The sequence below is a fragment of the Dermacentor albipictus genome, chromosome 3 (assembly GCF_038994185.2).
Source record: "Dermacentor albipictus isolate Rhodes 1998 colony chromosome 3, USDA_Dalb.pri_finalv2, whole genome shotgun sequence".
In the NCBI taxonomy this organism is placed as follows: domain Eukaryota; kingdom Metazoa; phylum Arthropoda; class Arachnida; order Ixodida; family Ixodidae; genus Dermacentor; species Dermacentor albipictus.
Window position 1 is genome coordinate 174,732,188 of NC_091823.1, and position 16,899 is coordinate 174,749,086.

At 45.7% G+C, this 16,899-nt stretch overlaps 1 protein-coding gene across 2 annotated transcripts in view; it reads left to right on the forward strand.

The window, feature by feature from the left end:
* The window catches only part of LOC135902118 (adenylate cyclase type 3-like), a 388,015-nt gene that overhangs the window by 307,903 nt on the left and 63,213 nt on the right, over positions 1-16,899 (forward strand). For both annotated transcript variants that reach the window (XR_010564413.1, XM_065432036.1), the window contains exon 9: positions 771-887. Coding sequence is in view for 1 of the 2 variants with exons in the window: in XM_065432036.1 (XP_065288108.1) it covers positions 771-887 (117 nt within the window). In the remaining variant the exon portion in view is untranslated. The remainder of the gene's footprint in view (positions 1-770; positions 888-16,899) is intronic.

Sequence of the window (16,899 nt, forward strand, 5' to 3'; positions counted from 1 at the left end):
AAGAAATGATTAATTGGTGGAAATGAAAGTAGATGGAGGAACAATTGGCCGCAGGTGTGCCACCAACCCACATCCTATATGCACGGGGGCGAATCAGAAAGTCTTTGCCCTTATTTTTATTCGCCAGAATAAGCTACATACCGGTAAAACCAAAAATATACGTACTATTCTATGTACTTTACACTATTTTTTCCCCAGAGTCCCCACACCGGTTCAGACATCTGCCCATCGCAGCAATAAATTAGAAATACCCATGCGATAGAATTTGTCCTGCTGACCGTGGAACCACCGTCGGACTGTCTTGGCTTCATCATTCTTGCAGTTAACATAAAGTTGTCTGACGATAATGGTGTTTTCATTATGGTGAAGACAACTCTGCAAATGAAAAGTACAGATAAATTACCAACTGCCACTGGTTACTGCGAAATGACCAACAGATACTCAATTTCGATAAGTTCCATTCCTTATTCATCGAGTACACTCCGGCTGTTGCAGATTCTCGGGAAGCCAAGCACGCAAACCTGTGTGCAAAATGCGTGTGCCGCATTTATTCCAACACATGTGGCCGACAAGTGTGCGTGGAAAGTGTTAGCGAGGGTCAGTTTCCACACATCCTCGCTGCTTCCGTGATATTTGTCTTATGTTCTTTTTTGTAAAAAGAAATATGTTTTCCTCTCTTGACTTGTGGTCCCTCAATCCAGGAGGTATTTGTGGAAACAGTGTCACTAATTCGTCTATGTAATAATTCGTAAAACCCCTTGTACTCGTAGGCACCACCTCGTCCCATGACCGTGGTGTCAACAGCGGTGCAGAGCAGGTCATGGGTTCGACTGCTGGTTTCTTTTATGGCAGTCGCGCTCTGGGCGTCACTCCACTTGGCTACCACGGTAAGCTTCATTATTTCTTTATTGCCCCGTTTGAGCAGTTCGTTTTGCAAAAGCTACACCTACCAATTTAAGGAGCCTTAAGGAGGAAAGACAGCGTAACATTATCGCAACTTTTTTCTTCGCTAGTCAATTCAGACTTGCCAGGGTGCACTAGGACGGGAAGCAATATGAAGTATAGAACAAGACAAGAAAGAGTGTCACCTTTCTTTTACAGACCTATACATTCGTCCATAACTTAACCATGCAATTAGCTTTGACTGTGCTTGTCCCGTAGTTTGTGCTACTGCGCATGAATTTCCTCCGCTTCTTGTGTGGTTGTGCAGATGTGTCTGCCAATGACGGCTTACCTTAGCTCTGCAGCAACTAACTCTGCTCCTGTGTAATAAACTCTGCGTACCACACAGCTGTCACTCGCACTTCAGCCGTTTTCCTACCGCATTTTGTATTCTTGTGTTTGCTTCACTTGGTGCACCAGTGTGTGCAAGAAAGCCTGGCTATTGGATATACACTCATAGTGCTCATAGCCTCAAGACAAACGCATTAACTTTGTTAGCTGAACTACGTGAATTGACAAAAAAAGGTGGCCTCTCATCTGCCCAGCAAAGCATTGTGAAAATATGGCTTGCACATTACGACAGCTGCTTTTCAAATCTCGGAAGTGAATGCTACGCGAATTTTCTCTCCACGAAAATAGGCTATACTCAGTCAGCACATAAAACAGGTCGTTCTTTGCGAGCAGTTTATGGTGCCTATATCGGACGCTATGGTACCTAAAATGAGGCTTTATGTGCCCTTTTAGGCACCGAAATCCCACGTTACTAGCGCCTAAAAATCCGCCCTCTAGTCATCGATGTTTATTTTTAGTTCCAAACCGACGAAGTAACAGACTTCAGCAATTCCTGTGGCTCTGAACCTAATTGCTACGACAAGCAGCAGGCTCTCAGCGCTGATATATCCCCAAGCACAGCTTCTTCTTTGCAATGCAGCAAAACCAAGACATCGTCCTCAACCATTGCAGTGTCGCCAATTGTGGTCCCTGAAGTGCGTCCACAGGCGCCTCTGCGCTCTCAGACTTGGCGCGGGGAGCAGTTCCGAACTACACGTATAGCCGTGTGTCTGAATTGCTGTGGCTGTAGTGAGCACTCAAGTATTGTGGCGAGGATGATTCTGAGCCTTGTGATATGGCCTGACGACGACAACTTTACGATAACGAGGTAGGCCGTCATCGTCGAAATCAACAAAGCCGCGGGAAGAACCTACACACCAATTTTCAAGCTTTTAATTGCTGTCAAAGTAAAAGGTAAAGAAAAAAAGCAGCAGCCGTTTGAAAACAAGTTCACTTTGTTTTAGTTAGTTAGTAATCATACACTTTACATGCATCTACGATTTCATCCACGGGGCAGGTTCACCTCAACGTACAAGAAATGGCTACAAGAGTGTGCAAGTACTACTTCTAAAAGTGTAGGATAATATCGACTTTCACGCTATTTTAGAATATCCAAAACCCTCAGTTACATCAGATTATCTAAGTTTTGATGCTTATTTCTTCATTAGATTCCTGCTTTATTTCGCCTCAGATGTGCGCAACCAATCTCGTTTTGAAAACAGTGGACTTTAAGCCCCAGCTCCTCATGCGGTTTCGCAGTGATGTTTCGCGGAGCCTGCCTGTTGCCTCCTCGGTCCATACTCAGAGCTCAATTATTCTTATTTGCTAAATGCACGCCCGAGTCTCCGGTACGTTACAGAAAGAAGCGGAAGGTAACAAAAGCTCCTGCTGTAGAAGTGTGACGCAGCTAAGAAAAAGTGTGATTATTGGCAATCTCTAAGCTCTTGGTGTCAGTAATGGGAGGAACGAAGGAGGAGGGAGGGGCTGTTCCATTCAGTGCGGTGAATGATCACTGTTGGTGTTAATCCAACATGATTACACGCTAACTATGAACCTAAGATCTGAAAGACATGTAGTTTTAGATCGGAAAAAGTTATTTCAGAACAGCATTGTAATGATAAATTTCATGCTGCAATGCATATGCATCAGTTTCTACAGGACAATGATAATCAACTCAGTCATCAAGTAAGGAATAAAAAGCCCCGATAGCAATTGCGCGTCACTGTGAAAAGCGCTAATCGTTTAAGATGTAATTAGAAGCATTTCGTAATTACATTCCCTTCTCAGGAAGTTTATAGAGGGTCTTTTGTGTTGTTATTATCTGTGATAAATAACAGTTATGCTAGTTATAGGACAGTTCTAATATAAATATTTCTAAATCGAACAGAACACGAGTGTTGGAGAAAACGAACTTTGAATATCAAATGAAATATCTATATTCTCTCCGTTCTGAACAAGCTGCAGTACTAATACTGCGTGGGGTTCGCCTGGTGAAAAAAAAAGCAATTTATATACAATACTTGATACATGCATGTAACACCGTTCTCAACAGCTCGTTCGGCTAAGTGAACAGGTGGCAAATTTCGCACTATTTATTTCAGTTACGTGGTGCACCATGACCCCCCCCCCTCCCTAACGACAGCAATAAAACAATAAAACAGCACGTCATCACATGCGCGTAAGGAATGTCATGTTTGATGAATGAGAGACGTGTGGTGCAGCACCGCACGTTCTTTTCGTGAGATGCAAGCATAGCGAGACCAACCAGCTAATAAGTTGATCTTCGTGAATCGAGAAGCCAATTTCGCACGTTCACTGTGCAAAAGCGACAAATTATCATTGAATGACTGGAAATTATTGACCAGAGCACCGCGCGCTCACTCATGAACTCGTGTCACATGTGCACGACTCTTCTGCGCCGTAACTTTTCTCAACAATCCTCGCGTGCATCAGCCTCCCTCCATCAAGACTACAATAAGGGCTGTTGTCCCTTGCACTCGAACAGAAACAAGTATTGGGCATTTCCGCATGCTTAATTCTTGAATCTAATACGAATTAAAAAGCAAAAATAAATATTTGATTCGTGTTTCAGATTTTCAGTTTACGCAGACCAATATGTAATAAGGAAATTCATACGTCTCGCGACACTCCGCAGTATTCTCCTAAACTGAAGGCATGACGGGAACGCTGTACATCAAGCACGAAGAAGAGAACCGAGCGTTGAGCCATCTTTTATTGTTGTAAAATTCACGCATCGGCCTTGACTGTTTCCTGGGTGTAGCGTAAGTTTCTTGTGTTGTTCTCTTCTGAAGCGACGAATATTTATGTTTAGTTTCGGGAATTTATTCCCATTTGCGACTAATTGAAACTGTCCAGTCGGCTTACGAACATGAGCGCTTGCAAGCCCACGCTTTTTCTTTTAAGTTAAAAAAAAAGTGGTATCATCAGCGTGGGTTGCAAAAACAAAACAGCGGAAAGAGAACAAGCAGACAGAGGGGAAAAATACAGAGAAACACTCCCGCATCAAGATATTCTGCTTCATAATGTATCCGCCGTTCCGCGGGGGCTTCATTTAAATTACCTGAACCTGGAACCACATCCGGAAGTGGTCTCCGCTCAGACATGCCGCTGTATAAACGGTAAGCGAGCGCCACCGTGTACTTGCCTTTTAGAGAGTTGACACTAATGAGCGACCGCATGTTTACCGCGCTCATCCACATTTTCATTTTAGAACATGACCTGGGCCAGGACGCGCAGGCGTTGCTCTCACGTTAGTCACATCACCAGCATGCGTATCCCCTTTCTACGCAAATGAGGAACGTTTTCCGTTGCTTCACGTCGTGATAGATGCTTCTTCTTTCTTTTTACACTTCTCTTCTCAGGTTGTACTTAGCCATTTTAATTTTATCAGCTTGCAACCGTGGGTCGTATTAAGCATCGAAGTACCTGCGTAGGGTTGTTCTAGACACATGCAAGGAGATTTTCCTTTCGGTGATCGTGCACCAATTTCTCTTCGCACGTTGCCCGTAATTAACGAGGTCACTGACTTCGCTATGAGAAAAACGAGTAAGCATGTTTTTGTTACTAACATTTCGGGAGGGCATCGTTGTTAGCCAGGACCCATTGTCCTGATTTTTTTAAATCTTCCTTTGTGGCTCATTTGCCACGCTTGTTTCTAATCATGATAGTCGTCCATGCAATCATAAACGCAGTTCCCCTGAGTATAGACAGACAATCTATCGGTTTGTTCGTGCCGTTCAGCAGAATATGTTCTCTCCGAGCGGCGTTATCCCCTCTTGACTACTTGTTTGCCAGACAAGGCGTTCTGATCACGTATTGCACCACGTGAGCTCCGTTGAAGAATAGTGGGAGAATAGTGGTTGTGTAGCTCGACGTAATCCCTTTACCAAAGTGTACAGACCAGAACCCGCGATAAAGCCGCTTTTTTTCTCGGCCTATGAATGTATCTTGAAACTGGGGACTGTAGTCCAATACCTGGGATTATGAACTTTCCAGTGCACCCGTAAATTTGAGTTTGTGCGCCTGAATCACGGATAAATTCAGTATGTTTTTTTTTTTGCGGGCCTAGCATCCGTATACCTTTGCTCACCCGTGCAAGTGAGACGATGCAGTCGGACACGCCACTTCCTTCAGAGGTACGCTATATACAGTCTGCCGATGTAGGCACTGGAATAAAATGCGTGACACTGAAAATCTAGACTTTTGCCCGAGTGCAAGTTCCGACGTGATGAAAAATAGTCTCGAAAGAGTTGTTCGTAAATACGCATCACGTTCGCAATACGCAATACGTTCATCACTTTGTTTTTCGTCTTTCTTTTTTTACGTGCACCCGAATATACGTGCACGAGCGTTTTCGCATTTCACTTGCATCAAAATGAGGACGCCACGGCCGACATGAAAGTTCGCAAGCTCGGGTTCATTAGCGCAACACCACAGCAACTGCGCTACCAAGGCAGGTTTTGTCATAATCGCTTACTTGACAAGAATGTGTGGTAAGCGGCGTCCGCTATCCGAAAGGTTGGTGTGCAAAGAAGCTTATGAACTGAACTCTGGGTGCGCCTTTTGCAGCGCAGCTGGTCAAATAATTTTAGGAAACCACCGCTCAAGCACTCCATACAGATCGTTAGCCAGCGAAGCTGAAACGTGCGGTCCCGGTTTTTTTATCACTGGGTTAATGCCGACTGGTCATTAAACGACGGCTTGGTAGGCTGCCGGATCCTCGGTGCGTAGTTGCTTCTTGCACTCGGCCGAGCCTGTTCCTGTGCCCGGGCTGCAGCATCGGCCCGGCGTATACGAGTTCGTTCCAGGTTCTACTCGCGGCGTTGCTGATCAAAAGATGCCTGCTCCTAAGGAATACGTATGACGCGTGGCATACCCACTTCGGAGCCGGAGAGAAACGGCTGTGCGCGCGCTCGGCTGCGATGGAGAGCAAAGATGTCACTACTGGCGTAGCTAATACAAAACCACCTAGATAGCACGAGGCATTTTCACTCCGATCCATGACGCCATGTCGCGTGGCCCGACTGCCACAGAACCTAATGGGGATGCTTCCGAACTACCGCTTTCCTCACGCCAGCTTCGGCAATGGAAATTTCGGGCCGGGTAGCTCGACATCATGGATTGGAACAAACAGGCCTTGTAATATTGGCTAATCACGCGCCGCTCTTTCTCTCTTTATTTTTCTCGCATGCGCATGGGGCTGCGCCGGAAGAGTTTCCGGCGTACAGGCGACCGACAGACGGACGGACAGATGAATTGGCTGGCAATATACAGCTTAGCTGTAAAAATAATGTGCGACCATATTTTCTATACACGAATTCCGAGAACAAGGCCGCGTCAGATCTAGTCGCATGACTGCACGACTGGCTGTGTTGCGGTTACACTGCAGCTATGCGGCGTTGCGAGCCTAGTCATTCCCCGCTCTATACGGAACGCTTCCGACTGAGGTGCTTCTCAAAGCCTCCTTGTGCAGTTAAACACTGTCAATCGATCAATCACTGCGCGCGCACATAATTAAAATGGGCTCAACCATAATTGGCCGAATCAAAGCAATGTACTTGAAAGGAAGAAATTGCCATCAATGTGTTTCCAATGTACTTGACTTTTTCATTTGTGGAATAGTGGAATGGCGGTATGAAAGGAATATAATAACTGGGTCTTGTAGAGAAAAAACAAGAACGGCACTCTTATTTACATTAAAGAACGAGCGAATACTGTCCAGCCATGTTTCTAGCTCGCATAAGTATTCCTGTGAGCACTCGTACAGTGACTGAATGTCACTTGCCGAAGAAAAAAACGCTATATCACCAGCGTAAGCATATGTGCTTACATTCTGATGATAAGGAATGGAGCTGAGTGGGATGTTAAACAATAGCGGGGATAAACCTGCGCCTTGAGGGATTCCGCGCGCTTGTCTAAATTTTCCCGAGGAAATTGCACTTTTTGCACAGTAAATCTCCCTGCCCTGCAAGAACTCAGCAGTCCACGTCACGAAGTATTCAGGTAATCCAATATCCTGCATCCTCTTTATTAATATAGGGTATTCCACACTACCGTATGCTTTAGAAATGTCTAATGTAACTAGAGCTACATATTGTGTCTGGTAGCAAGTCAACTGAATTCGGCCCTCTAGGTCAACGCGAGTGCACCCAATTGACATCCCTGGTCTAAATACAATTTGGCAGGGGCTCAATAATTCTCTTGTGGTCACAAACTTAACCATGCGTGCATTTATTGATCTTTCTATTTATTTTACAAAATGTGATGTTAGAGAAATAGCCCGAATATTGTCTAGAACATACCCTTTGGTTTGGTCTTTCAGCAGAGGAATCACCCTCGCAATTCTCCACACAGGGGCGATCCATGCATATTATGTTGCGTAATTTACGGCATCTAACAAGCCGTTAGGGGTGACTTCAAAAAAAGTTTTATGATCTTAGTACTGAGTCCATCGGGACTTGGGGCTGCAGCTCGTAAACAAGGAAACTGCTTGGGACAATTCTGACATAGAAAACTCTTCGAAATCTTCTGAAGTGCCCTGTCCCTGAGGAGAGAAGGGAAGAGAGGTAGCGGATCGGGTCTCTAACGCTCTCGCAATTACAACTAGAGAGTCAGCTTTTTCCCTGGTGGTTAAAACTACTAACTCCAATTTCAATGGTCGTTTAATAATTTTTGGGGATTTTAAAAACGGAAATGAAACATGGTTGTTATTCAATTTTGAAAGAAATTCGAAATTTCAGAAATTGTGATCGTCTTTTGCCTTAGATACCGTTCTTTAAATGGTCCAGCAATAAATTTAGTGTTGCTCCAGTTTTTCAGAGACTGGTTATGTATGCATGAGTTGTTTCCATGCAGCTTTACGAAGCTTCGCTTGTAGTCCCGCGAGCAAGCGTCATTCCACCAATCTGTAGAAGCAGTGTCTTTGCGTGCCTTTAACTGGGAGTCTGTTCTTTTGCGCAAGGCATCTATGATTGAGCCAATATCCTCAGCGTTCAATGGAGAATTTTCAATTAATTTGAAAGTGGTCTGCAAGCATTTTTGAAATGTACAGTAATCCACAAAAGAGTGGGTTCGAGCCTTCACAGTGGACTGTCGACCTACTACTTCAAACACAACTGGAAAATGATCGCTGGTTGTCCCAACATTCACCGTTTCCCATGCAGATGTGGAAATACCTGGACCCAAAAATGTAAGATCCAATACATACTAAACTGTCCCCGAAGAAATGTAATTGATCCCGAATTTCGACACGAAAAGTTATATGTTATTGCCCTGTCCCACAGACGCTTTCCGCATTGGTATGTTCTGGATCCCCATGATACATGATGAGAGTTAAAGTCACCAGCCAATAATACATCTTTGCCACATTTTGCAAAAACTGAGTCTAGTGGGCATGTACCCTGCACACCCGAGGTAAAGTATATATTGACCAACGAGAAAGACCTACTGCCAGGGAGAATAATTTCTACAGCTAGAATTTCACATGCTGGAGACATCAGCTGGAATGATATATTTGCCCTGTGGCAAAACTTGCTTGAGACCATAGTTAACAGTACCCCACCTCTAGACGGGCGATGTAGGAAAAAGGACCTAAAATTGCGCATAGAAAATAGTTTTCCAAGTTTCTTGCAGTAAAATTATATCTGGAGAAATTTGCGAAGATATAACAATTAAATCAGTAGAAGCAGCGGATATTGATCTGCAGTTCTACCACAGCACCCTCATCTACCTTCCAGTGATGAGAGCACCGCAGAGGCCACAACCTCCTCCAAAATATTATATTTCGGGTTGATTTCAGAGAGGATTTTTTTAGATTTACTAACTGAGTGTGAAGTGGTAGCCTCAAGGAGAGAACACCTGCTTTTCTGTGTGTGTGTGTGTGAAAACTTTTATTGTACTGAGGTCCGGAGGCTCGACTTCTCAAGCCAAGGCGGGCCGCTCCCACGTTGGCACTGTCAGGCCAAGCCTTTCAGCGACATCATGGGCCCTCTGGACTGCCCTTAGTTGGTCCTGAAACAATGGGCTTTGAATCCTTTTCTCCCACTGTGTCCATTCTTCGACGAGGTTGGGGAGAGTCGCGGGACACCCCGCCAGCATATGTCTGATTCCAATGATGCCATTACAATCATTGCATTCCATCTTAATCTCCCTCTCTGGATATATTTTATTAATGATGTACGGTGTGGGATATGTACCCGTTTGCAATAAGCGCAGTGAGACTGCCTGAGCCCTGTTCAGTTTTGAATGTGGCAATGGGAATTGTCTGCGTCCTAAATAGTAATGTTTGGTAACATCATTGTATGTTAATAAATGATCTCTGGATTCCCTCGCTTGATGGTGAACGGCTCGGTTGTGACTGTCACGGTTAGCAAGTCCTCGTGCCAAGTCATGAGCAACCTCATTGAGGTTTACCCGAGTCTCGTCCACTTTCCCCATATGCGCAGGAAACCATCGGATTTCAGTTGTCATAATCACAATGTTTTCAAAAAGTTTAGCTGCAACTCCAGCTACGTAGCCTTTATCAAAACACTTTACAGCGGTTTTCGAATCACTGTAAATGAAGGCCCACTTATTACTCCTGATGGCTAGAGCAATTGCCGCTTGTTCCGCCACCGTGGGGTCCTTGGTAAAAATTGTGAGAGCGTCTTGCACCTTCCCTTGATAATTTGATACAATGGCCGTATAGGCTTCTTTACCGTTCACCCAGGAGGCATCAACTATAGCTGCCAGTTGGTTCTGCTGCTCTATTTCCTTCAAGAGTGCTTTAGCTCTTGCCTTTCTCCTTTCGACATTATATTCTGGATGCATGTTTCTGGGGAGAGGGTTGGTTCTGATCTTGCTCCTAACTTCAGTCATTAATTCTACTTCAGCCTCTATTGGACTCCTCGATGTATTCAGCTCTGCACCTATTGCCTGTAATATGTTCCTGCCAGCTCGTGACTGTCAATCTTTCGTGTTGCGCTAGCTGTTGGGCCTCCGCAATTTCTTGCATTGTATTGTGCACCCCTAGACTCATGAGTTTGTCGGTTGCAGCGTTACTGGGTATACCTAGGGCTACTTTAACGAGCTTCCTGAGCATCACATTAAGTTTGTTAAGTTCTGCCTGCTTCCATTTGAATAATCCAGCCACATAAGTGAAGTGACAGAGAGCAAAGGCATGTATTATCCTCAAAGCCAGTGGCGTAGCAACAGGGGGGGGCCGGGGGGCCGTGGGCCCCGGGTGCACGGGGCCAGTAGGGGGGGGGGGTGTCATATACGTCTGAAGACACCCGAAAATTGTCAATATCCTCGCCTTCCTCGACTACACCCGGGGGGGGGGGGGGGGGGTGACAGAAGAGCTAAGGGCCCCGAGTGCCAGACGACCTAGCTACGCCACTGCTCAAAGCGCTGTCTTCTCCCAGGCCTCTGTGTCTATTGGTAATTCTCCTTAGTAACCTAATGACCTCATCTGTTTTATTCGAGATATGTTGTATTGTTCTGTAGTTAGTATTGTTTCCGTCTATGTGATACCCAAGAACCTTGATTTTTTCAACTAGCCTGATTGCGGATCCTTCATGAGTATATAAGCACACTCTTGGCTCATCTTCCGGAATGTAACCTCTTGGTTTACGACCTTTTCTGCAATGTTTAATGACTAAGAGTTCTGATTTGGCTGCCGAGCATTTCAGCCCCATGGCTTTCAGTGTGTTCTCTACAACGTATAAACTTTCCTGTAATCTGTTCTCTGTCTGTCCTATATTGCACTTGGCACTCCATATGGTTATGTCGTCGGCATATATCACATAACGTATACCCTCAATTTTCTCCAGATTTCTTGCAACCTTGGACATTGCTAAATTGAACAGCATCGGTGAGAGCACAGCCCCTTGTGGAGTGCCCCTATTTCCCAAATTCTTAGCTTCTGATTTAAGCTCACCCAGCATGAGTTGTGCAGTTCTATTTCTAAGAAAGTCCTTAATCATGTTAAAAAGTCTCTTACCCAAACCCATCTCCGAGAGAACGTCAAGTATTGTCTTATGCTTTATACGATCAAAAGCTTTTTCCACATCCAATCCCAAAAGAGCTTTCGTATGCGCTGGGCTAGCCTGTATAAGTTGATGTTTGATCAGCAGCATAGCATCCTGAGTTGACAGCCCTGGACGAAATCCGATCAAGTTGTATGGGAGGATCTCGTTCTGCTCAACGTATTTCGTGAGGCGATTTAGGATGACATGTTCCATAGCTTTGCCTAGACATGACGTTAAGGAAATAGGACGGAGGTTGTCTAGAGTGAGTTGTTTGCCTGGCTTTGGTATGAGGATAGTATTGGCCACCCTCCATTCCTCTGAGTATACCCCTTTTCTCCAACATTCATTGAAGTGTTCAGTTAGATAATAGATTGATGCATCATCTAGATTTCTTAACATCTTGTTAGTTATTCCGTCAGGTCCAGCCGCCGATCTACCATTAAGACTGTGAAGAGCGGCCCTCACTTCACTCTCAGTGAAGTCCTGGTCAAGTTCTTCACATATGCCTCCCGTATACTCGGGGCTCTCCTCTCCTTCGTTTGGTTGTTTAAGTGGGAGATATTTGGCTGCGAGACTATCCATGATATCCCTCTCTGTTTTATCTTGGCTTTCCTGATGAACCAACTTAGCTATAGCTGTTCTCTTGCTTGTCCTTGTTTCATTCTCGTTGAGCAAGTGCTTGAGGAGGTTCCAGCTACCTCCATGTTTGAGTCTACCATCAGCCGAATTACAGATCTCATCCCACTGTTGGCTCACGAGGGTCTTCGAATGATCATCAATTTCTCTGTTTAATTGCGCTATTTTTTTTCTTAGCCTTCTGTTAAGTCTCTGCGTTTTCCATCTCTGTAATATAGCCTGTTTGGCCTCAATCAGATGCGCCAGCCTGCTGTCCATAGCTTCAATATTCTCCTCTGTCCTGATTTCTTTAGTGGCCTCCTTGACGTCCTCTCTGAGCTGGATGACCCATGTCTGAAGGGGCTCCTGCTCGGCATGTGGAGGCCCGACTGTCCCTCTGTTCGCCCTAATTTTTCTGAAGTGATCCCAATCAGTGAATTTGAAGATTCTTGTTTCCTGTCTCGGTATGCGTATTGTTATGTGTATGATGTAATGATCGCTTCCGAGATCCAAGTTTGAATTTTCCCAATTGGCTCCTCTTGAATTGTTCACAAAAGTAAGATCTGGCGTGGAGTCCCTGCTTGTGGAAGTGCCACAACGGGTGGGATACGCAGGATCAGTAATCAAGCATAATCCCAGATCCATGGCAAGACTCCATAGCTCCTCTCCCTTCTTTGTGTTCCAAGCGTATCCCCATGTATGATAGGGAGCATTAAAGTCCCCTCCAATAATGAGAGGGGAGTTTTTGGCAACCGAAAGCACCTTGTTGAAGAGTGCTCTAAACCTTTGTCTCATGTCGTTAGGACTGCTGTAAATATTCAAGCAGAAAATGCTTTGCGTCTTACCTCTGTTTCTTTTAAGTATAATCTCAACTAGAATAAATTCAAACCTGGAATGTCTAAGGTGAATCTCATGCTCAATGTACGGCAACTTTTTGTCAATGAGGGTCGCCAACCCCCTCCCCATTCTTTTGTCTCTACATATAACTTTGTACCCAGTGAGCATAATTTCGTCCGCTAAGGTTTCCTGCAGCATAATTACCTTTGGCCTGGCCTCAGATGACCTGATCACCTGTTGCAGTGCTGCTTTTTTGTGTTGGAACCCACGACAATTCCATTGCCACACGTTAAATCCATGATTACTGTCCATTGTTATTAGGTGAGGATGCCTTTCTATTACCTGCTATTTTCCTCTTTGTGATGGCCCCCGACAATCCAGGAATGGACTTTATACTATCCGCCTCCGATGGCAGATACTCATCGTCGTCATCCCCTCGTGCCTCCATTTTCCTAAGTCTTTTCTCTGCCGTTAGCCTCCATTTCCACAATTTGTCCACTTTAAAGTTGGTCGTTTCCACTGTCTCTCTTAACGCTTTTATTGCCTCTTTTATTTCACTGAGGGCTGAGAAGACTGAATCACCCTCGGAACTCACCGCTCTCTTTTTAGGGGCAGGGGAGCTGGATTCCCCGGGATCGTTGCTTCTGCTCACAGGTCTATCTATCTCTACACTAGCAGGGCTTGACTGCTCTTTTTTACGAAGCTCTACTACCTGCCTGGTCAATTCTTCATTAGCTTTTCTTAAAGAGGCTACTTCTTTAATTAATTGCTCTATTCTGGCATCATTGTCATCACCCACAGCCGCCGAGGCACCCCCAGCAACCCTCGCCATACCTTTGACTTTGTCAGCCCAGGTGGTTCCTGGCGTCGTCTTCTCGCCAGGGATTGAGTCTCTTTGCACGAAGTGCACCTGCGCTTCCCTTGACTTGGAGCGCCTTCTCTCCCTGGATAGCGAACGATGCCTGGATCTGGTGCGACTCCTGGAGCGCGAGTGCTCCCTGTCCTCGGGGCGATGGTTGGGCGCCAACTGATGCGCCTCCGACTGCGCTCTTGTTGACGACCGAGTCCTGTTGCGCTCTCTTCGACGGAGTCGTACGACGTAAGGGACTTGAAATCTTTTCTTACAAAATTTGTCGCCGGTAGGGTGATCGCCGTCACAAAATTTACACCTAGGTACACACACATGTTCATTTCCTGGGTTGCGAGTTCCACAACCTCTGCACTGAACAAAGTCAGGTGTTGGACACACATCAGAGCGGTGCCCGACCCTTCCGCAGGTGAAGCAGACGTCGAATTGCTTCCTGTAAAGGTAGCATCTCACTAGTGTGGATCCATACCTGGCAAAATTGGGCACTTTGAGTCCATCGAAAAGTGCTATGACCGATTCCGACGTCTTGATGCGCTTAGCAGCCAGCGCAAGCGGGTTCAAGTCATGCACGATGTTTCTTGTTATCATAGCTTGGGAGTCTCTGATGTCCACTCTTCGAATGACGCCTTTGCATGTGGCATGTGGTGCCGCTTCGTATGCATTTACCTCGTATTCCGCAGCCATGATCTTGAAAGACTTGATTCTGACGTACTTCGCAGCATGTTCGGGCTTAGGTGTGCTGACTACGATGATATTTTGAGTGAAGTTTTGGCAGACAACATCTTCACGGGCCTCGTCTTCCGTTAGGCCGGACGCCTCAATGACTGCAGAACCAATCGTGGTGGTGCTCACCTTGTTCAAATTGAGCCCTCCTCGAGGCCGTATAATGATCTTGCTGTGCTCCTCAGGCAGTTGAGGCATTCTCGAAGCTCTGATAACCCGATTCTTAATCATTCCACCGACGGCGGTTTTCTTGGCGCCATGATCTCGCTGACTGCGTGGCAATGTGCTCTCCTCATCCACAGCCTTTGTACTAGCTCGTGATCTTCGGCCAGCCACGACTTGCCAGCCGAAGTCTTCCTTACCATTGTTTCTTTCATTTCCAGAAAAATCATCTTCCATGCTTGTATCCGCCATGCCTGCGGGCAGGTGGGCTTACTAGGCCCAACAAGGGCCCTACTCCTCACTAAGCTTAGCTCCGCTAAGCTCAAGTCGGCGTCTAGGAGCAGAAAAGATTCTGTAAAATTGTGAAAATAGGAGCCCCACCTCGAATCTTGGTGTCAGTCGATTCGCCGTCGCTTCGTGGATCCAGTGGTATGCTTCTTTTCGTTGTACTCTCAAAATTGGCGAGCGGAGCATGGAAAAAGAAACGGAGCCGATGCTTCCACGTCTGCACTGCTCGGCGCTTCTTCTTCTTCCACTGTGCCCTCACGCCCTTTTCTGTGCCCTCACGTCAATTTCCATGTTTGAGGTATCCGGATAATAAGAGTTGTCGGGGCTAGTAGGGACCTTGTTTGAGGAACCTGGAACAGGCCTGACTTGCTTTCTAGGGGTTGGGGACGCAATTGCCCCATCTTCCTGTGAGTGGGGTAAACAAGCACTCGTGTCAGAGTTTGATGGCAGAGCAGTAGCAGTCGGTAATAATTCTGCTAACTTTGAGGATACCAGTCCGTTAAAGCATTCCGTGACGATTTCTACAATGCACTCCATAATTTTAGCCATAGACTTTTCTATAGCTTGTGCGATTACCTCTGACAGGCTTCCATCAATGACAGCCTGGTGTCGTGCTGTCACACTTGCATAACCATGGGGTCTTTCCTTTACCACCGCAATGGCCTCTTGGCGTGAGCAATGCCTTTTGCCCATAACTTCCAGTATTTGGACTTCCTCAGCTTTAGAAGGGCAGTTTCAGCAATCAGCCTTGTGGGCTCCACCACAGACGCAGCAAGAGTCCGACTCGGCTGAGCAATCACTAGCGGAATGGCTCCCGCCGCAGTCACAAGAACGAAAGCTGGGTTTACAACCACCCATGCTTTAACCATAGCGCCAACAACTGCGACATTGTAATGGACGCGAGAAAAGCTGGTCCACTCTGAATACTAGAGGCCAGACTTTTATCTCAGTAGGGCAAGATGTACGTGCAAGCGTGGCAAATACTGACTCAGCAGGGAACACGTGTATTGTCCACCATTCTGTTGCACCGGTAAACAGCAATTGCCCCAGCCACGAAGAGCTTTTGTAGAGTTTTTGCCGCGCTTATATTCTTAAACTATTCTTTTAGTGTTAGCAAGATGCGGGGGAATAAAGGCACTCACTTGCATCCATCCAAATGATGAGCACTTAAGTAGGTCATACACACACGCCTGGTCTGGCGAAAGGCAAACAATCCCATTTCTGCCAAACTGTCGTACATGAGTGATGTGCAAGTAGTGATGCGTTTTCGCCTGAAGTTCCGCCTGCACTGCTTTTAGGGTTGTTGAGCCGGACGGCTCCTCCGTGCAAAGGCACCAACGCCACAGGAAGCTGCACACCCCACTACGAAAGAAAGTTTCAAGAGGCATTTGATCTGGTCGTACGGAGGCAGACCAAGGCGGAGATCGCCCCGGGCCGTCCCTTGGAGAATTTTTCAACATTTGTGGCACTATCTCCGTATCAGAAAATATAAATTTATCCTGAAACATTGCTTGGTAGCTCTAAAACTGGACTAAATCCACCCCACATTTAGCCGAAACCCCGAGAACTCATGTAGCGATCTGAACCAGACGTCCTATAATATGGCTCATACTGCCGGCGTCACATCATCTTCCTCTTCTCCTCACAACATGTTCCAGTAGCGGCACAAACTACTACGAAAGAATATGCTGTTGCTCTAGTTGGCTCATTTGCGTGGAATAATAAGCGCGCACTTACAACCGGACAGTGAGGCAGTCAGCGCCTGTCCTTTTCCTGTCTCACTGTGTTCCGTTTAAAGTTTGCGTGTAATAGTGCACACAAAGTGCGATGTCAGTGACTTACCGTGCAGACAGTAACCGCTCTGCAACATTGCTATTTTCTTTCCGTATAACATTCGAAACAATACCTCACAGCTGATGATGCAACAATGATATATATATATATATATATATATATATATATATATATATATATATATATATATATATATATATAAACGAGAAGAAAGGGGGTCAACCGAGGGGCCCGATATTTATTAGTCTATAATGAGAAGCCAACAAACACTGACACCAAGTACAACATAGGGGAAATTGCATGTGCTTAATA